At 40.5% G+C, this 21,459-nt stretch overlaps 1 protein-coding gene across 3 annotated transcripts in view; it reads left to right on the top strand.

Annotated features, from left to right (window-relative positions):
* Window positions 1-1,137: 1,137 nt before the first annotated feature.
* CFAP91 (cilia and flagella associated protein 91) overlaps window positions 1,138-21,459 on the top strand; it is a 31,549-nt gene continuing 11,227 nt past the window's right edge. Inside the window, exons 1-11 of one of the 3 annotated variants that reach the window (XM_041464097.1) lie at window positions 1,138-1,256; window positions 2,105-2,178; window positions 4,271-4,422; window positions 7,253-7,336; window positions 8,643-8,708; window positions 10,448-10,629; window positions 11,339-11,516; window positions 11,853-12,010; window positions 12,253-12,435; window positions 12,587-12,729; window positions 18,849-18,965. In XM_041464097.1, coding sequence (XP_041320031.1) covers window positions 4,295-4,422; window positions 7,253-7,336; window positions 8,643-8,708; window positions 10,448-10,629; window positions 11,339-11,516; window positions 11,853-12,010; window positions 12,253-12,435; window positions 12,587-12,729; window positions 18,849-18,965 — 1,239 coding nt within the window. In that variant the 5' untranslated portion in view covers window positions 1,138-1,256; window positions 2,105-2,178; window positions 4,271-4,294. Of the gene's footprint in view, window positions 1,257-1,522; window positions 1,647-2,104; window positions 2,179-4,270; window positions 4,423-7,252; window positions 7,337-8,642; window positions 8,709-9,499; window positions 9,566-10,447; window positions 10,630-11,338; window positions 11,517-11,852; window positions 12,011-12,252; window positions 12,436-12,586; window positions 12,730-18,848; window positions 18,966-21,459 lie in introns of those variants that run through there. The other 2 variants (XM_041464095.1, XM_041464096.1) reach the window with 2 other exon arrangements.

Here is a 21,459-nt window from a genome sequence, read left to right on the forward strand (position 1 = left end):
TAAAGTTGCTTTCCTGTAATGAGGTACTGAGGGGCCAGCATTATGTCAGACGTGACAAGCGGTGAATAACCCTTTGATATACGGTTTTATACACAAAATAACTAACATAAGGGACTTGCTTCAAGATTCTAGACAGAGGAGAGGGCCCATTTTCAATTTCTCTGGTTTTTGCCTATTCCTAAGCAGCACTGCCTGCAAATCTCCTTATGTTCACAAAAGCATTAGCCTTTTCTGGTTTTAACATTTAGCATGAAGAAGCTTCCAACTTTGTTTCTTACAGAAAAGGATGACCCCCTCCTTGAGGAAACAGCAATGTTTTGCAAAGCATGATGTTTATTTGTAACGCTTTTTACAAGCCTCTTGAGATGCTCTACAGATGAAAAAACCCTGCAGCCTCTCTGGGCAGTATGTACCAAGCCTATTTTCACAAAACCAGAGAAGCAGTTAGGTTGGATAAAGACGTCTGAGATCACTGAGTTCAACCTACGATCAAACACCACCGTGTCAAACAGACCACGGCACCGAGCGCCACGTCCATCCAGTCTTTCCTTGAACACCTCCACCGACGGTGATGCTACCACCTCCCCGTGCAGTCCATCCCAGTGTCCAATTCCTGCTAATGTCCAATCTAAACCTTAAGGCTGTGTCCTCTTGTCTTGTCACTGGTTGCCTGGGAGAAGAGGCCATCTCCAGCTGGCTACACCTTCCTTTCAAGGAATTCTAGAGAGAGGTAAAGTCACCAAGGCTCCTTTTCCCCAGGCTAAACAGACTCAGCGCCCGCAGCCACTCCTCGCAGGACTTGGGCTCCAGACCCTTCATCAGCTCCCTTGCCCTTCTCTGGGCTCACTTTCACCACTTTACATTACAGCTGCAGGAGTCCTAGGTGACAACAAGCAAAGCCAAGAATAAGAATATCCAGCCTTGAATCCTGTCCCTGAAACTGCTAAACCAGACTTCCTAAGCACTAAGCGAGGGTCCCGGGAGCACCACATGAAACAACTCCAGCAGCAGCTGCTGCAAAGCAGAAATCCACGTGTGTCCTTCCTTTCCCGGCCTCGCCCGTGCCCTGTCCTCCTCCAAGTCCAGCCACATCCCGCGCCAGCGCCGCTCTCCCGGAGGCGCCACAAGATGGAGGCGGCAGGGCGAAGCCTCAGGGCGCTGCGGAGAGCGGGCGCGCGGTGCCGCACGGAGCAGGAGCACAAGCAGCAACACCCGGGAGCGGCAGCGGAAAACCCCGAGGGGCGCATTTGTCCCCGGTAGAGTCACGATCAGCCGCCCCCAGGGCCGGGCAGGGCAGGGCAGAGTCCGTCCCGCAGAAACGTCGGGCCGCAGGGGAGGGACATTCCCGGCCCCGCCCGCCCGCCCGCCGTGGCCATGGGAACGGCAACAGTGCTGGAGCCGCTCGGCGGGGACGGGCTGCCGGCCGGACCTTCGGCTGCTCCTGCGGTACCGGGCCCGGCCGAGACGGCAGCGCTCTGCCCGCGGCCCCGCCCCGCTGCAGCCCCGGGCGGCGGCCCCGGTGCGGCCAAGGCCGAGCCCTTGGGCGGGCGCGGGGCCGGGAGTCGGGCGGGACGGGCCGTGAGGCCTCCCCCGCCCCAGGGACCCCCTGCCCTGGGCCCCGGGACCCTCGCCGAGCTCGGCACGAGGTGGGTGCCGCCCGAGCAGCGGGCAAGCGAGAGGGCTGGCGGCTCCAGCGAGGCTGGGACCATGGAACATTAGCTGGAGCAAAGCCAGCTCTGTGTCCCAGAGGGAAGCATCGTGTACAGTATGGTATTTCCAGTGATTACCGTTGCACCATGCCTTCCTTTTAATGTTTCATGTCTTCACATTTTCTGTTTAGGTTGACGGTGCCTCCAAAGAAAGCAGATTTTTCTACTAGATTTTTCACCTGTATCTTCCGCAGAGCAGTAGGATTTCAACTCTGAGGCTCATTTGTATGATGGTGACATCTGTTTGATACAGAGACATATATTTCAGTTCTTTCTTCCTAGTTTGTTTTATACTCTCTCTTGTAGACAGACTTTTAAAGAAGGAAGTGGAGCTTGATGATTCATGCTGATTCCTCAAATATGAAACTAGTTACGTTTGTTCACTTGTCTTTCAGACCCTCTGTACACACTGTGAAGTGAGAAGGACCCTCCAAAGTCAGATGTCCATGCTCAACTTGGTGATAGACTGGTAGGTATTGGCCAAAGACAGCTCACATGTTCACCTTGTCTTTTTCTGCATACACATGGGTAGAACCTCTGTCTCAGTCCTTAGCTGCTCCCTTAAAACAGTAAAATACAAAGCAGAGAAAGAAGTTTTATCTAAAACAAGACAACACAGGGAGTAGTCATGATTGCTGGCCTATGATGACTCCGTAACACCAATGTAGAAATACCCAGGAAATTACGTTCTGAGTAATTTCCTAAGCTGTGTGTCAGTATTTTTAATAGTCTATCTTCAAATGCTGTTAATTATAGCATCTATAAGTTACTTACATCTAATAAAATAAGTGGGCAGCTGCTGGGCTGTTGTTCAAGCAGAGCTGTCATTTCACACAGTTCCTTACTTACCTTGGGAGATACTTACACTATGGATCCATGTAGCCTACTTAGACTAAAATGAAATATCTAGCAACATCTAAGCAGCCAATAAAGACGTGCAAATCCATGCTGGTTCTTCATACAGAATTAGCAGAGTTTAACTTCCTAGCTAATCCTTACCTAGCTAGCCCATGCTTAGCTTCCTACTGCATTTGCTTCCCTGCTGTCAGTATTCCCCTTAGCTAGTTTAAAACCAGCTAGGGCGTGCCTGTGGGGGTTGCAGTCACACCTTCAGACAGCAGTGATTGATAGCTGCACAGGATGCATACAGGTAGAATGCTAGAGGAAAATAGACTTGGTGCAACTGCACAATGAATTGGATTTTAAACAGAATCCTCCTGAAGCCAGGCATGTGACTGAGGCTGCAAGACAGATCCTCTGAACTCAGACTTCATTGCTGCACAGCAAGGAGAAAAGCCCTGAGCAGCTTTCCAACAATGGAGTCCAGGAACTTTTTTTTTTTAAAGAATGTTGCTGGATATCTCTTACTGCGTTATCTCAGAATATTTCTTGTATCTGCACAAAAACAAAAAAGTGTTTGTCTGCTTGTCCCCAGAGAGACAGACCTGGGAACATTGCCTGTCATCACTGAGACCCTTTTAACAATGTGGCTGTTCTAACAGTTCAGGCCGGATGAAGTAAACAGGCATCCTATCACTAAAGTTGTCATGTCACAGGTGTCATGGTGCACATGGGTGTGGTGGCAGACTCTTGCATAAAACATGTTTTAGAATCAATCAGCAAGTGTATAATGTGCAATTCAAAACCCTACATCCTTGAATTCTTAATCTGTAGCTTCACAATTTGGGATGGACAGAGGTTGTGATAGTATTAGTTCATAGGGTATTCCAAACGCTCAAAAGTTGAACTCCTTTTGAAGACAAATGGAACAAAAATGCAATTTGGTGCACAGCAAGCAGCTACTCGTGGTAGGGTGCCTAGATCTTCATCAAATGACACTGTCTTACATTCTGGTGAGTATTCTTGAAATGTCACCTGTATGCATTTGAGTTAGCACCTGCTGAAATGAAAGGGGCAGTTCACAAGTCACTTCTGATTTTAGTCTGTACAGAAGCTCAAGCCAATAGAGCTGCATCACTTACAATTGCAAAGGTTTATTGGCAACCATAAATTTAGCAATTTAAGGCATATCTACCCTGGGAAATTAGTCCTTAAAAGGAAGAGTGTAGATGTTTAATGTGATCATTTTTGTATGCTAGCTCCCTTTGAGTTATTTTTAACAAATGCCAAAATCGTTCCAGTATAAAATAATGTAACTTTACCCTGCAAGTGGAATATGTTACTTAATTTCTAGAGCACTAGAAATAGATGGGAGTTACATGGGGTAATGTGCTAGAAGTTCACATTGCTGCACATTCACAGTTACTGCACACTAACTTCTTTATGTAACAAACCGTTAGACCTTTTGGTTTTCAGTACAAGTTTAGCACTGGAAAACAGCCAGAAGACAAATCTGTGCATCTGCTGCTAGTCTGGTATGCTCCACATCTTGAGAAGAACCATCTAACTAGCTGACATCATTAGCATACATATGCTGCCTTCTTTCCCCGTCCCAAATGTGCAGTCCCGTAAATCACCGCAGGCTGGAATTCTGCTCTCTTTAATGCTGTTTGAAGTGGCTAAATTACAGCCTCTCTTCTTTGTGTCCACACAAATGCTAGGTGAAGGCACCAATATTCTGAAGCATGGCTACTGGTATGATTCATTTTCCAGCCTGCAGTTTGTGTTTCAAGGATGAAGATCCAGTGATTGCATATATTGGGCAAAGATGGAGGGCTCAGCAGCGCCTGGAGGCTCTTCAGCAGCTTGCTGTGTAAGTGTTCTATGGTTGGACAATTTAAAATGAACATACGAACAAAACCAACAAAAAGCCATGCACGCTGAAGTGGAGATGACTGCAATTTGCTCCTACTTATATTTCCCTTGAAATTAAGAGATTGCAGCTGTTGTGGAGTATGGTTACCCATCTGTTTCTTACAGGGTGGATGTTGCACATTCCTTCATCCCTGTGATATCTGCTTTGCAGCGGTTGCCATGAAAAAGAGTTATTTCAATCTCTTACAGATCAGATGAGTTATGAAAACTTCAGTGACTCATGTATGTTACTTCAGTGGGAGCTCTTTGATTTTAGTCCCGTGCAATTGCAGCTGGTTAAGTTGCTTTTGCTGCTCCTTCCAGGGTCCTTGGGGCCTGAACCAGGACACTGCATTTTTAGTGCAGGAGTTTCTTGGCTGAGCTTTCTCCTGGTGTCACAATTTGGCTTGTGATTCAGCAGATATTAAAAAAAAGTTTATGTATTTTGCCACACCATAGGTTTTTTAACTCCTCTTGTAGCTGTATCCAAGACTGCGGGCAGCAGCCTAGGTTTTTGTCTTTAAAGGTTCTTTCTGCTTTAAGCAACTCACTTTAGGCCATGGGCTTTTCAGATAGTGCTTGCTCTGGGGTTGCTGGCACATGCCAGAAAATAATCAAAGATGCTCAAGAGTGATACAGTGGATTTTACACCTGGTTTTGTTCAGTTTCAAAGGCATATTCTTCTCATTTCCATAATAAAAACCATAAATTTGGAGTATTTTTTTCTTAATACTAATTTTAGTGTTTCAAACTGTCCCCAGTGCATGAACACCTCAGTGGCTTCTTACATTTTGTCTGCAATTCTGTAACAACTTGACACCTGTACTGCTTTAAAGTTAATTTACATTTCAACAACATGTATTTGCAAAATGTCTTGCAATTAACAAAAAATGAGAGCTACATCCCCGTGTTTCAACCTGCACTAATTGACAGTGCTGCTGATACGAAAGACCGAATATTTCCCAGCTGTCTTCTCAGTAGTTGCATTGCCTCTGCAAGGTTACTGGGAATAAATGCTCATTTATTTCAGCAAAGTCAGCATATATAAGTCAAGGACATGCAAGAGGCAGGATCTGTGGAATAAAAAGGGCTATTTCCCTGGGTTCCCATTGTGCCTATAACTATACCATAACAGGATGAACGGTTTATGCTAATAAAGTTAGATCATAAGAATAAGTGCCCACCTGTGCTGAATGAAACACAAATCCATCTGGATGGAGCAACAGTCTGATATGTAAAGAGTCAGCTAATGGAACTAGCCATCAGCTCAATTAACTCATTTGAATTACAAACACAACTTCACAATAATAGGTTGATTAGTGCTGAGCAAGTGTATCAGATTACGACATTGCATCTCAAAATATTCCCTTCTCTTTTCTTATGGGATGTGACTGAAAGCCCTGGGAAGAGATGACTTTAAACTTACCTTGGCAGTAAATTGTGTGTCATGGGAGGTTAATGAAGCATCTCGCTCCAAGCTTTCCTGTGGCAGCTAGCTGTACTGTGCCTCCCCAGATTCCACAGCACAGTTTGCAGGAATTAGATGAGGGCTTTGAAGAGAGCAGGTCTCAGCATGTAATCCTCTGTTTTGAACTCAGCTGTTGAGCAATGTTAAGTATTGTTAATTGTATCTCTGTAAATATACCTTTGTAATTAAAATCAGGCATCAGCAACCAACCCCAGTACCCACAAGCCCATACATCTTGAGGTCAGAATTCATACAAGGTGCCCAAAATGGTCTTACAGAAAACTTGGCCTTCAGGACTTGCCTTATCATAGCTCAAAGAAATAAAATCATCATATAATCAAAGAATGGCCTGGGGTGGAAGGGACCTTAAAGATCATGTAGTTCCAATCCCCTTGCCATGGGCAGGGATACCTTTCACTCAGAGTTCCATCCAACGTGGTCTCAAACACTTCCAGGGCGGGGCATCCACAGCTTCTCTGGGAAGAACTTCTGTTTTTTGTCTTTAACACCTGTGCAGCTTGAGAAGAGTAAGTCTGGAGTATAAAGTAGTTGTAAAATCAAATAGGAATATTGATTAATAACTTGGAAATTTCTCAGTTCTACCCATTATCTCAACTGGCTGCCTTAATGAGGTTTTCCACATGATCTTTCAAAGCCTTAAAGAAGACTCTTCAAGATGTTATAGTCAAAAATTTAAACCGTCTGCCTAATTTAAATTCAAAATGGGGAACAAAAAAAAAGAGTTCTTGCAAAATATATGGTTGTTCCAGCATAGATTTTGAAACATTCCCATGATTGTCCTAATTTTTCTTCATTACTGGAGAACTCAAATTGAAATTGCTGATTCTAAATTTTTAAACATTTGCTCAAAATCTCTTTACCTACTTTTCAAAGGTAGAAAGCATCTTCTCCTTTGCTCGTTCTGTGTCTTTACACATATTTGGAAAGTGTTTCACTCTTAAGATAATAAACTTCCTCCCCACACTTCCAATAAAAGTGGTTTCCTTTACAAAGTCAAGCATGTACAAGTGGTTAATCCTTTTCATAACAAGCTCATAAGAAAGTTTTAATAAAGGCAGCAAAGACCATTTCTTGACCACACATAGTGGGAAATAAAGTGTCAAACTGTTTTGCTACATAGGTAAATGTGGAAAAACCAAAATATAATTGCTTGTATAAGTGTGAGGCTTGGGGGAAATTTGTAGTGAGCATGTTGGATAGTGCAACCAGAGGGGGGAGAGAGAAAAAAAAAAGGCATAAGGAAAAAAGATAACTGCTCTGAATGTACTTTTTAAATTATGCCCTGTATTTTGGCTTTCAGAGGTCAGTCTTCTCTTCAGATACCTCGGGTTGTGTATGAAGATCCTGAAATTAATGGAAGGAATCGCTACAAATATTTTGCACGGTAAGGAATGAACTAAATAATTTGAAACAGGGTTCAGCTTCTTTCTGTGCATTTTCAAGAGCACCTAAGTAAACGCCAGAGCATTATTTTTTCTGTATTTTCTGTTAGTTCTTTGATCAGTTCTTTGATAAAATAGAAAATTTTAATAGTAAGTGGGTCTTAAAACAAGGTCTTTCTAAACTCACACTATGACAGAATTTTCAATTATGAGTTACCATATTAGCAAATATAGCAGACACTCTGTACTTAATAAGAAAGCTTTGGGCTGTGGATCATCCTATGCAAAGGAAGAAGATATTTACAAAGCCAGTGTGGTTCTCCAGACCCCTAGAAAGGTGTTGTCTTAAGAAGGAGCCTTTTAACTCCCAGTTGCTGCCAGGAGCAGAAAGGGAGCAAAGGGAAGCCTCGATTAACTTTTCATCCACATCCCCTACTGCAGGACTGCTCTGCTCCTTCCACAAAGACACTGCAGGTCAGCAATGCACTCAAGATCTGAACCAACAGCTACCATATAAACATTCTTGGCTTAGTCACATACACTTTGAATTGCATTCACTATTTTACTCAGCAGCTATTGGCCACTATATCCACTTTAAATATAAAAAAATTGCTATGTTTAATAAGTTGAAGTCTATTATGGCTCCTTTATCAACACACAGTTTTAAAGGAACAAAGACAATGTTATCTTCTGCAATACGAAATTAAGCTTCAAAGTCTCCCAAAGGCTAAGAGAAATTGATAGAGAACTGCAATATGCAGTTCTCTATCAAGAATGCCTAGGAAGGAATTATTAATATGTAGTTGAGCACAAATCACTTTCAAGATACCTCATAAAGTATTGCAAAAAATGAAACAATAAAATTAGATAAGTCCAAACCAGCTTATCAGCTAATTGTAGGAATGAATTTCAGGATTTCAAGCAGTTATTAAAAAAACCCACTACTCTTTCAAAAAAGTGAAAGTGAAATTAAAAAAAGTAAGCTAATTAGTGAAACATACACAAAATATTGGGAACACACTCAAAACTAACTTTAGTAATTGTCTTCTTTTGCAACTCCACTTTCTGCTTTGATTTATAAGAAAAGCACTCAGTCCTGGTGTTTACTGGTGAAACTTCCTCTGTTCCTCCTTAGCTATGAAAGAGTTCTTTAATATTTAGGCACAATTCTTAAACATGCAACAAACAGAACCACAGTTGTGGAAAATCAGTATTAACTCCACTGAATTTAGTGGGCTGTGGTTTTTCTGAACCGTAGTGATCTTTTAGGCTCATCCTTGTTGTCTTACTTTCATTCTGTCTCTTCAGACCTCTCAGGCCTTCTAAGCTGCCTCCAGCAGGTGTTCCAGAAGCTGTTGCTGATACAAAGACAGAGTAAGTAGTGACTTTTGGAAAATTACTGTTGTAATGGGTAACATCTCACTACTCAGCAGCTATTGGCCACTATATCCACTTTAAATATAAAAAAATTGCTATGTTTAATAAGTTGAAGTCTATTATGGCTCCTTTATCAACACACTGTTTTAAAGGAACAAAGACGATGTTATCTTCTGCAGTACGAAATTAAGCTTCAAAGTCTCCAAAGGCTAAGAGAAATTGATAGAGAACTGCAATATGCAGTTCTCTATCAAGAATGCCTAGGAAGGAATTATTAATATGTAGTTGAGCACAAATCACTTTCAAGATACCTCATAAAGTATTGCAAAAAATGAAACAATAAAATTAGATAAGTCCAAACCAGCTTATCAGCTAATTGTAGGAATGAATTTCAGGATTTCAAGCAGTTATTAAAAAAACCCACTACTCTTTCAAAAAAGTGAAAGTGAAATTAAAAAAGTAAGCTAATTAGTGAAACATACACAAAATATTGGGAACACACTCAAAACTAACTTTAGTATTGTCTTCTTTTGCAACTCCACTTTCTGCTTTGATTTATAAGAAAAGCACTCAGTCCTGGTGTTTACTGGTGAAACTTCCTCTGTTCCTCCTTAGCTATGAAAGAGTTCTTTAATATTTAGGCACAATTCTTAAACATGCAACAAACAGAACCACAGTTGTGGAAAATCAGTATTAACTCCACTGAATTTAGTGGGCTGTGGTTTTTCTGAACCGTAGTGATCTTTTAGGCTCATCCTTGTTGTCTTACTTTCATTCTGTCTCTTCAGACCTCTCAGGCCTTCTAAGCTGCCTCCAGCAGGTGTTCCAGAAGCTGTTGCTGATACAAAGACAGAGTAAGTAGTGACTTTTGGAAAATTACTGTTGTAATGGGTAACATCTCACCAGAAAAAGATCAGGAAACTGTTCAGCTGGTGACACTATTTTTCATAATGAACCAACAGGAAAAGCTTATTAAGAGGTAAGGTGCTGCTCTCATCATTGAGAATTCTAGAGGAAATAGATGATGGACTGTTTCAGAATTTGCTTGCAGTATATAAGTAGTGCTTTGTGAGTAAAGGATGTGCCTCTAGTGTGTTAAGATTGTGAGGCTTGAAACAGAAAGCTAGGTGTCTCTGAATTCTAGAAGAGCTACCATTGCAAAGAAAATTCTCTAGTAGAGCAATGTTATTGGAAAGACTTTTGATATTTTATTACAATCTCTGTGATAGATGCAATGCTGCTCAGAGATGTAGAGCATCAGTAATGTAGTCTAATGTGTTTTTCAGAGAGTATCAAATTTTGAGGTCACATGATAAAATTCACTTCCTGGTAGAGTTAATGGAGATTGCATGTGCTTGTATCAGAATTAAATTTTTATTCTGGAATTGTTAGAAAGAGAAACATGTAAACTAAATTGAAGCAGTCCTACTTCATGTTACTTCAAGGATTTTGTGTCCATTAAATGCAATGCTTTAGACTGGATAGGTAGGGAAGATTTGTACGAAAGCTGAAACTAGAAGATTTCTGGATTATTTAATTAAGGAGGGTGTTTCAGACTCAGTGTAGCCTCTATCTGCTTTTACCAAAGATAATGGAGTTAACATCAATGGGAGTAATGTTAAGATGAACTGAAACATGTTTAAGACTCCCACCTTTAACTGATGTGTTTCTGGTTTGTTTGCTTGGAGGTTTTTTTAGTGAATGTGACCAATCTTCCATCTTGCACCTCTTTTTAGGACAGAGTCACGTGTCCTGTCAGCTGCAGGAGACAGCCAGGTCCTTGGCCTCATGTTCCGAACTCTGGGGACACAGACAGATTACAGGGATGGAGAAGCACAGACAGATCCCTATTCTCCTGAATACGTAGTCCGCAGTGGCTCAGTCCCTGAAATTCTGACACTTGCTACCCTCACTTGGGGTGAGTTGTGAAATTAAGATCAATTGTAATAAACATGTTGTCTCTTTAGCAGGATGTTCTTTTCTTTTCAGTGTCAGGTTTCAAGTCTATTGCCAGCTTTGGTGGTCTTTTTTTGTGTGCATTTAGGGCAATTATTTTATCTGTTTCTAAAATAAGTATGATATTTCACTACTTAATGGTGCTGTTCTGGGGCATTTAATGAAGGGTTTTGAGGACCATTCAGTATAAAAAGGTCATGTTACACAAATGGGAACTAAGAGCAGTTTTTCCATTTACCCACTGTTCTTCAGCTGCTCTGACTTTTGAACATCATTAAAAAAAACAGTATGAAGACTGCTGCCCCAGAACATACCTGTGATCCTCATTTCCCAGTGTCTCACCTGTAACAATGATGGGCACTGCACATGCCAAAGAAAGTGCTCATTCTCAGAAAGTATTTTCCTAGAAAAGCTTTTCTCCCTCTGCAGCCTGCAGTAGAAGAATGAAGTGCCAGGGTTAGCGTGCACCGAACTGTAGCAGCTGCAGGTCCTACCACGCCTCATACTGTAGAATCTCACTGGCCTGAGAAGTATTTACTTCTGGATTTTGACAGTTCTGCTTGTGTTTACCCATGGTCCTGTACCCATCCAGCCCTCTCATACTTTTTGGTGGTGGCTATTTGTAGGGTTTGCCAATCTCCCAAAGAGCTAATGTTTCTTGTCCCTGTAAGGTCGGGGGCTGCCAGCAGGACAAGCTGAGATGGAGATTATTGACCGCATCCGGGAAAAACGCGCTTGGGAAGCAGCTCTGCCACCCATGGACAGTCCCTCAAACATTGCAAAGAGGTTGAAGATGATGGAAGCTATGGAAAGGAAGGAGTGGGCCTATAGGGAAGAGGAAATAGATAAGTAGGAGTTCACTTATACTCTTTTATTTCTTTTAATTATTGGCTGAAGAGAGGAGGAGCAAGAAGGTTTAGAGGATTGGCTGAAGGGTACAACAAGCCTTCTAATTCTGTGAAAATACCCTGATTTTGGGAAGGGATATTTTTCTTAAATTTAGTCTCCAGGTCTGCTACCATAATATATTTTACCAGTGCTTAATTCCCTTTTTAAAATGAAAGATTGAATATGAGAAATGCAATATGAGCTATTTGTAAAGCTATGTAGCATTTGATGGTGACAGCATTGCACAGAACACTGCTGAGTACACTCAATACTGTCTGACCTTTTCTTTCCTTGCAGGTTGCAGAAGGTTCAAATGGAAGTCTTTAAGAAGCTGCTGCAGAGGCGAGAGGAGAATCAGAATGAGCTGAATGCCATGCGCTTGAACAACCACTGGCAAAATCATCAGAAGGCTAAAGAAGAGAAAATAGGAAAGATTCAGCATGACTGTGCATTGAGTAAGTCTGAAAGACAGGAAGAGAGGGGTATGAGATAGTTTTCAGACAAGCCATTTCTATTTTCACAAGGTTACCATCTATTCAAAATGAAATAGGTTGCATCCAAAATACCAATGTTCATGGCTAGCATTTGGTCTGTCGTGTTTTTATTTTATCTAGCAAAAGCTCTTGTGAATTTACAAAGATACGGCTTTTATGGAACTATTTGTGTGAACTGTCTCACATTTGTATTTCCTTTTCAGTGCTCAGGAAACTGATAGCTAAGAGGAAGAATTGGATGGGAAAGCTGGAGAGACGAGATATCATCAGGGAGTACAATGACTTTGCATCACAAACATACGCTCCTTTGTCTCGAATTGGTTTTTTCCCAGACAACAATTCTGACTACTATGCGGTAAAAAACTACTATCTTAACACTTTTGCAGGTAAGGCATTTTGGAAGACTTAGTTGTGGGAGGTACTTACTTGAGATATTACCAAAATTCAAGTTTCCCTCCCCATCACTCCACTACTTAACCACTGTTTTTATTAAAATCCTTGTATATATTATAATCTTTCTTCATATTATAATCTTAGGATTGTGTGAACTGGAAAAATCTGTCCCGTCTTCTGTCTTCCCGCTCAAGATTAAAGCTCCAAAACCTAAATGCATTATCACTAAGACTGGCTATATTAAAAGGTCAGGAAGACTAGAGGTAGTCCTGGCACAAGTTCACCAGGTATGACACTGCATCCAGCAGCATATCAGTTCCTCTTAGATTTGAACTGCTCATAAATGCAATTGGGAAGATGTGTAAGCTTCTTCCCAATTTCCTGTGCTGAATTCTTATTCTGTAAAACAACTTCTAGGACAGAAAGAATCAAACATGCAGACTGTTGTAGGCTTGACCAGTACTGCTCTGATACTCACCCCATCAGTACTCTCACTCCTGCTTCTGCTCCAATCCTATAGACAACAAGCACCCACAAATCTGTCTTCCTACAGATCAGGTATTTGGATTGGAACATATTATGTCAATTTGAAATTCTCACCCTTTTCTCATTCTCATTGCTCCATTTTATAATACACTACTGGCTACACTATCAAGCTTCCAATAATTAAAGAAAGCGAATCTGGATTCATATTCTAAAATTTTTGTAGATTTAGAAAGTAAATTTTAAGTACATATTGTAAAAACATCTGTAGCAAAGCATGATTAAAATGACCCCACTCATAAAATCAGGTCACCATGGTGGATGCATATCACTGTTACTCCCTAAGAACAGCATCTGATTTGCAAACAAGCTAATAGCATTTTGCATATCTTAATTTATCACAACTGTTCATGCAGATGAGGTGTCCATATATGCAATTAACCACTGAAGAAAGAAGTGCCTCATTTGCATCTTCAATCACAATATTTGTAAATTACATGTACTTTTAAGTACACGTCTTGTGATGCTGTTGAGGGTTACCTTCCTGTAGAATAAGGAGTATTCTCGGCTGGCTGCTGTATCTTTGGAAAATAGTGACTCTAATTTGTAAAGTTTGGCAAGTTTCACTTATGTTTATATATATATATGTATGTATGTACATATACCTCTTTTGTCTTGGTGTAATGTAATAATAATTTCAAAGCAGACAGTAACCTGCTATTGCTGAATTTTAAAGTGAAATCTTGCTCTGAAAAATCAATCATATTATCCCAAATTTAAATTCTGCTGGATCTTGTAAAGATGAGATATTGCATCTCATTATTATCCAGAAAGAAACTTTTCAAATGAAATCTTGAGTGCTACAGGAATTGCTGAAGAGTAAGGACAAAACTCCTAGTTTTAAAGACACAGAAGTGTTGAAGGGGTTTGAGTTTGGATGGTTTGCATAAAATTTAAAAAGTAATTGTGTAATCTGCATCATAACACAGTTCTCTTTGTCAGCAGAACGTTAGTTCAAGCTTTTGGAGCTGAATTCCAGTTACAGCACTTGTATTCTATTTGTTTAAAATACTCCTCATGGTTTGAAAGACTGTGGTGAAGTGTCTAAACTGTAGCCACAGAAAAGAAGTGTGAGCAGCCAAATGCTGGCTGCTCACACAATAATGTCTCTTCAAAGAAAAACTGGTGGACAAAGGGAGATGGAATGCAGAACAAATGCAGACAATTCTGCACATTTTCTTTCTTAAATCAGTGTAGATCCCTTGGTCGGCATTGTTTTATAGCAACTGAGAGGCTAACATAAATAATACTCATTTCCCCACCACAAAAATGCCAAATGTATATTCTTTTAAAATCACAAACCATTTTCTTTGCAGGGAAAAATTATTAAAAAAATCCATTATGCAAAATTTAACTGCTGCTTTAGATATACAGAAAAAGACACCAGACTGGTTGGTCCAGACAAGCAGAAAGTACTGACACTGTGAAACACCCAGACTGCCTCCACTGTTACATTTAAACAAACTCTCTGTTCAGAGAATCAAGAAATGACTGCTCCAATTAGCTCTTGAGCTCTAGGCTGCTGTTCCTGGTCACTTCTTCCATCAGAAGCTTTTGCTTCTGAAGTTCAATGGCTGTAGCATGTTCTGGCTTAGCAGAGCCTTGCTGACAAGTCCAGCTCAAATGCTGCTGGAGCTGTCAAAAACAGAGCAGTAAAGCATGCAGAGTACTTGCATTAATAGAATTTAGGACAATCCTCCCTGAGAGGAGCATTCTGACCACTTGGAATAAGCAGTCCCAATTGTGCCAACAAACCTCCCATCACACACAGTAGAAAAGAAGTTTAAAGCAGGTAATTAGGGATCATCTTACAAGGGCACTGTGTTGCTTTGCCTTATTTCTATAGCTCAGTAGCCAGATCAGTTTTCTATTCTAAAGCTTTATTTTAATGCTCTCCTAGCACACTTAATCCATACATTCTCTCCCATAATCCTAGAAATAAAGTGGAATCCTAGAAAATTCAGAGAGTACATGGAGATCTAGCTCTACAATGATTTTTTAAAATTTTTCTGGACTATCTAGCAGCAAATGACAAATATAGGAGAAATGCTAGATACTGGCCTCAGAAGTAATTAGTTTTAATAAAGCAGGTTGCCAAGGCTTGCATCTCTGGCCAAACACAAGGAAATATGGATGAGTTCTCCTCATTATATTCCTTTTTGTTTGCCATATTGAGGGTATTCCTAAGCTTAAAGCTTTTTAGAAGGGATAAGCAATAATCCAAGTAACTAGAAAAAGGATCTGTGTCCTCCTAGGAATGAGAGCTGCTTCTTTCAGACACTAAACTAAGCCAAAAAGAAGTGATTTTAGAAGCAAACTTTTTTAGGACCCTCCTGAAACCTTTTGCAGAAGTATTATGTACACTCAGTAGTCTTTGAATAATTGTCTAAAATAAGAAAACATGACAGAAACAGGAGTGAAAAAAGAAAATATACAGTAAAAAACAAAAATCTTTATCTTAAGCCAGGTCAGTAAAAGGACAGAGAAAGATAGTTCCTAGCCAGCACAGCTGACAGTGCTTTAAGGAGTGCAAGTGAGCCATTATATAGGCAGCCTAGTATGAAAATCCAAGGCATTAAGGATGTAACATCCCAATACAGGTAACTACTGCAGGGAGTAAATGCAGCTAGGTAAGTGAATACACCAAGGAGTGCAGGAGGTGGTAGAACACATCCCAGTGCGGAACAATACGTGACTTCAGGCAGACCCTGAAGCATCAGGGATGAAGCATCAGGTGGTTTAAAGTATTGTATCAAGATGAGGTCAGAACCAGAAATTTCTCACCTCAGCATTAAGTGCAATTCTCACCATGTCTGTTTTCCTTCATCCAGTTGCTGGAAAGAGGTAGAGAAGTAGAGGAGCCAAGAATGTCTCTGGAGAAAATCTCTGCCAACTTCAAAGCATAGGAAAGGCTGTTTAAGCAGTTATTTCTTCAAGACCAGATCTCCACACAGTGTTGGTTGGCTCATGCTCAGACAGGCTCTGGGAGCTTTTATGTCAGTCTTGATCAGCCAGGATGCAGCAGCCACGCTGCATTGCTAAACAAGTTGGCAGCCTGTCCTCAGTGATCCTACCTGAGGTGGAGGTTGGCCTCTTCTCCCAGGCAGCCAGTGACAGGACAAGAGGGCACAGTCTTAAACTGCACCACGGGAGGTTTAGATTGGAATTAGGAGGAATTTCTTCACAGATTAGACATTGGAATGGGCTGCTTAGGGAGTGGTGGAGTCACGGTCCCTGGAAGTGTTTAAAGAAAGACACTGGACATGAAAAAAAAGACAGACTCAGTGCCATGGTCTGCCTGCCATGGTAGTGTTCAGTTATAGGTTTGACTCAGTGATCTGAGAGATCTTTTCCAACTTTATTGATTCTGTGATTCTGTAATCCCACAATTATCATTTGTGAGCAAAAAGGAAGAAGGAGAACCACGACTGCATACTTTGTGCTGTACACAAAAAATACCTAGAATCTTGTGGAATGGAGAGGATCACAGAGAAGATAAGGCAGGAATCTAAAGAATGGATTGAATGCTTTCTTAGAATGGAGAGTTGCTTCTTAAGCCCTTATCCTGTCAAGAGTCCTGCTTCTTTCAGAAGCTGGCTGAGAAGCCAAGGTGTATGGTGAAAAGCATGAGTGCCATTTGCTGTTCACTGCATTTGCCAGGAGAATGGAAGAGATGACTTTTGTTCTTTCACTGTGCAATCCAGTCAGATCCTACCTTGACTCTGAACCTGCTACCTGAATGAAAGAATGTAGTCTGTATCAGGAAAATTGGAGTATGATATGTAGACAGTAACATTTGGTATATGTTGCTCAGAAATTTAGCACTTTTATCTTTTAAAATCAAGTATTTTTGTAGTCATTCTTGAGTCCTGGTATTTCTGTTTCCAAAAATGAGAACTTGTTAAGCTGGGCAGAACCAGTTTAGGCAAAATCCCTATATTTTCTTTTTTTTTCTTATGTTAAAATGTTAAAATAATTTAAAGCATCAAATTAGAGAAGGCAAATAGTAAGCTTTTTTTTCACTTAGTAAAGATAGTCAAGCAGGTACTAGATAGTGCTGACATGAAAACGTAAAGCCACTTCTAAGAACTGCAGCATATCTCAAATCTACATTAATAAGGATTCCCTCCTGTCCAAATTAATAATGGATTTTTCTGTCTTTAAAAGTTGTTAGTCTGATTGTATTTTGTTATTCTGGTTAGCAGGAAACATTTTTTGGAGGCCACAGTTTTATTAGGAAAATTCTTATGAATGCGAGATTGTACTAATAAACATAGTAGCCATTGTTTTCAAGAGAGTCACAACTTCAGCAGCTTTTTCTTTCTGCTTCCCTTGCCCTGCCATGCAAATCTCCTTATAAATCTCTGTTATAATCTTCATGCTGGAGAGCTCTAAGGTCTTCACATACAAAACACAGTTCAGAAAATCTCTCAACTTTTTTTGAGCTGTAACCATTTCACATGGCTGAAAAGCAGTTTATAGGCTCTGATTCTTCCATTATTAACACGGACCATTTAAGAAGCTTTCAGTAGGAAAGTATTTTATCCCCTCCACCTAGAAACCTCTCTCCTTTTCTGGAGCAATTCATTATCCTAACCTGAAAGACCAGATCCTACATGCAAGAAGGGTTTTTGTACAATGACTACTGGAGTTTCAAAACTTCATTAATTTCACAATTAAATTCTGTGCCAATACCATCACTTTCCTGTTACTGGAGAGCTAAATTCAGCATTGAACTTTTTTTCTAAAGTTTCTCTTTTGATTTCCCTCCCTGGTGAAATACTGTATTTGAACATTTGAAAGAGAGAGAGTGAAAAAAGGAAAATGCACACTTTCCCTTGCTGAAATATGATCTTTTAACAATAAAGACTAAACTCCAACCCATACAGTAGTAGGATTATAGTTTTGAAGGAGCTTTAAATGGATATACTCCCTTCCCTTTCTGTGCAAGACAAAGTGTCATGTCCTGCAGCAGGCAAGCATTGTCATGCTTATCTGCATATCTAGTTCTAAGGGGCTGGTGGTGGGAAATTGGCAGGACTTGGGCTTTTTAAACAGTTTGAAAATGTCTTGAAAGAGCTGAGGATGTGGTGGCACTTCCACTCTAGTCTGCTGATGAAGTGTGGCATCTGCCACCAATCAGCTGCAAGCAAGATAAACCCACTCCTGATGGGCTTTTGCATTTTCTTGGTAGAAGGAAGTTTTTGGGCAAGACAGTTTCTCTTTTGCCCCCAGTCCACCTGTACTGTTGCTGTGTATGCCACGGGGCTGCTGGGCAGTTGTAGATGAGCAGAGCAGAGTTCCAAAACATATTTTGCTAGGAAGGTGTCATTTGGTTCAATCTTGTGCAGTAGTAGCTTATCATACAAAGACATTCCACTGTCACAGAACAGTGACAATACCCTCTTCAAATGAGCCCTTCATAAAACACCTCCCGACTGCACAACATTTCTAAGCCACAGTAACAAGCATTACCTATTGCTAAAGGCAAAGAGTTATAGCATTCCTAGAAAATTAATTACTTGGGAATTAGAGATGAAGTTCATACCCATTTTAGATTAATTTTAGTTGTCTCACAAGTGCTGATGACTTATTAGTAAATACAGTAAAATGACTCCTGCTTCCTTCTTACATAGGATTTTGACATTCCCATCAATGTCTTCTGACCAACCTATAACCTCATCTACTAACCATACTCAGTTTTTCAGTTGATCTGCAGTAAGAAATAGAAGCCACAAGCCTGCAAAGCTTTCAGCTCCCTGTAGTCAATGTAGTCAGCAACAGTCAGCATCTAGAGCACTGGCCTTGTTATATTGTTCTGTCTACCCAAGAATGTTCTTATTAAATTGGATGTCTTTTGCAGGCACTACTGGAGAAGAAGAATAAAGCCAAGGAGCCAAAGAAGCCTCCTCCTGTCTGTGAAAAAGTAGAAAGCCCTGTTCCTAAGCCACCCACTCTAATCCTGGAAAAACCATCAGTTGTAAGTGAGCTGGTTTTAGCACTTTTTTCCCCGTTGATCTCTGATTGTTTCCTACACAGTTGTTAAAGGAATGCCCAAGGAATGAAAGAAGGGAGCTTTATCCTTTTTGCGTGCATCCATGTTAAAAATATTCATCATTATTTCTTAAGACTCTCCTAGTCTCTATTCTATAAGGATACTAGCAGCCAAAGATTTGAAAATAATTTACAGTATCTGTTGTCCCAATCTTGAAGTAAACTTTGTTTTATAAAGACCAAAATTACTAGACGTGTTATTCCTTTGTTCTTGGGGGACAAAAAGGCATCATCATAATCTTCATCATTGTTATTATTATCATTATTATTATCACTGTTATTCAGTAGCTTCCAACCTTCTGATCTGACAACACTATCATAATCCAGTGAGGCAATTAAGTTTAGACTTATTGAAGTCAGAGAGACATTGGCTGCTTAGCACTGAGAGTGCACTTCATTAATTTTCTGGAGTGAAGCTCTTGTCATCATGCGGGATGCAGTGTTTGATGAACATGCACTGGTTCACAGATAATGATTCTCCTGCAGAGATTGAAACAGCAGTAATGATGTGTCATGGGGGCTGTGATATGCTGTAGGAAAAAATTACTTTTTAGGGGAGCTGCAACTTCCTTTCCTTTCTTAAAGTAACATACTTAAGAGCTGTTCGCCCCAATGGACTGTTTTGTCTTCTTGCTAATACCATTTTCATTATTTACTAAGAATCAGACAGAATTACCATTTAAACTTGTGAATTTAAGAGTAACACAACCATGAAAGTGAAGATAGAAAGTCTTATTAAATCATCCATGCTGCTGTGTTCCTTTGTGCAGTATGATATTCTATGTTTTATGCAGTCTATTTTAAGATGACTGGAACAAGAATTTTTTATCTCCTTGGGGAGAGCTTTCCACAGCTTTACCAGCTTCTAAGCATTAGATACTGTTTTGCAGTGGTGGGTTTACACTGTTTAGGCTTACCAGTTTGGCAGGTTTTTAAGTACTTTGAGGTAACATGTAAAGAAATCAGAAAAAATTTTCTACCACTTGTAGTCATTCTTGAGTGTGTTCACAGATTATAGTTGGGTGTTTTTTAAAAAGTTCCAATACAGTAGAATTCCATCTTCATGAATTTTATCAACATTTGGTTTATTTTCAAGAATTTTTATGTGTGAACACATAAAAGATGGAGCTCTCCAGTGAAGCTCCATCTGTAAAATCAGGCCACTTGAGCCACTGAAGAGCAGCACTAACATCTCCTGCCTTGCCAAATCTAAGTAAGGTTTCTCCTATCAGGTGGCTGTGAGGAGCAGTGAAAACAAGGCTCTTCTCTATTGTTAATGCTTCTCTTCCTGCCACACACCCATATGAGTCCCAGCTGCTAAATGCTTCCCACTGGAACTGAGGGTCTTGGAAAGAAACTGTGCCAGAAGAAAGTGGAGAGAATGGAGGCACTACTGCAAGCATCCTCAGCTTCTCTCTCCTGGTTATTCCTAAAGGACTTAATAGCCACAGCAAGCTCACAGAGCACCTCTGAATTCCTTCATTACTTTATAACTTTCTTCCAGCCTCCTCTAGTTTGCAGCCATCTCCTAGATTCTTCTATACCCTTAATTTTTCTTTTTTTCCTGTAGGGCATGATAGGCTTTTCATCTCCCCTCATTCTTTCCTGCTGGTCTGTAGCAGGCAGATGGACAAGCTGATGATTACGCTTGCTAAGGCATCATTTGCAGCATAAAAAACCAGAAGTACAGAAAAATGCTCCTCATAATAATTCAAACCTAATCTTACTTAATATCACACCAAGCAGTTTGGCTTACCAGTATGTGTGCCATCACCATCTCCAAAACTGTCCTGAAGGGATTTCACACTGTAGCCAGGTGATGTGGTAGAGTTCAGCTCTCTAGGACTGGAAATTCATTCCTTCTTTCCAGAGAAGAAGAACATACCAAATCACAAGTCCTCTTGCTAGTTCTGCTTTGCTCCTCCTGGGTGGTGGTGTGGAAAGGCAGGAATGCTTCCTTTTGCATTTGGAAAACTCAATCTTCATCACCTAAGAAAAAACAGATAACTAAGATTCAAGCCCACACAACTTCTCTCATCCCACACTCTTCCCTGCTTTTCCAGCACTTCTTAAATACCACATGTCAATGCAGACCTCATAGGTTCTTTATTAAAAAAAACGTGCTTCCAATTTTAAGATTTCTTTTTATCTTTCCCAGGCGCCCAATGAACTTTTTTCTTTTCCTACTGTCAACTCCAAACTAGAAAACCCTTCACCTAGAAAAAATGCTGCCATCTGTGCTTTGTCTACTTCCTCTATTTAAAATAAGCCCTATTTTACCTTGTGTGGTCATGTTCCCTTTCCTACCACACTCCATCATTCTTCCAAGTTGGTATCAATCACACAAGGCTAGGCCAGTATAGTTCTCAAAGAGACAAATCACAATGGACTGAGGCTGATTTTACTTCTAAACTATCACT

The sequence above is a fragment of the Pyrgilauda ruficollis genome, unplaced genomic scaffold, assembly GCF_017590135.1.
Source record: "Pyrgilauda ruficollis isolate IOZ18807 unplaced genomic scaffold, ASM1759013v1 scaffold17, whole genome shotgun sequence".
Classification (NCBI taxonomy): Eukaryota; Metazoa; Chordata; class Aves; order Passeriformes; family Passeridae; genus Pyrgilauda; species Pyrgilauda ruficollis.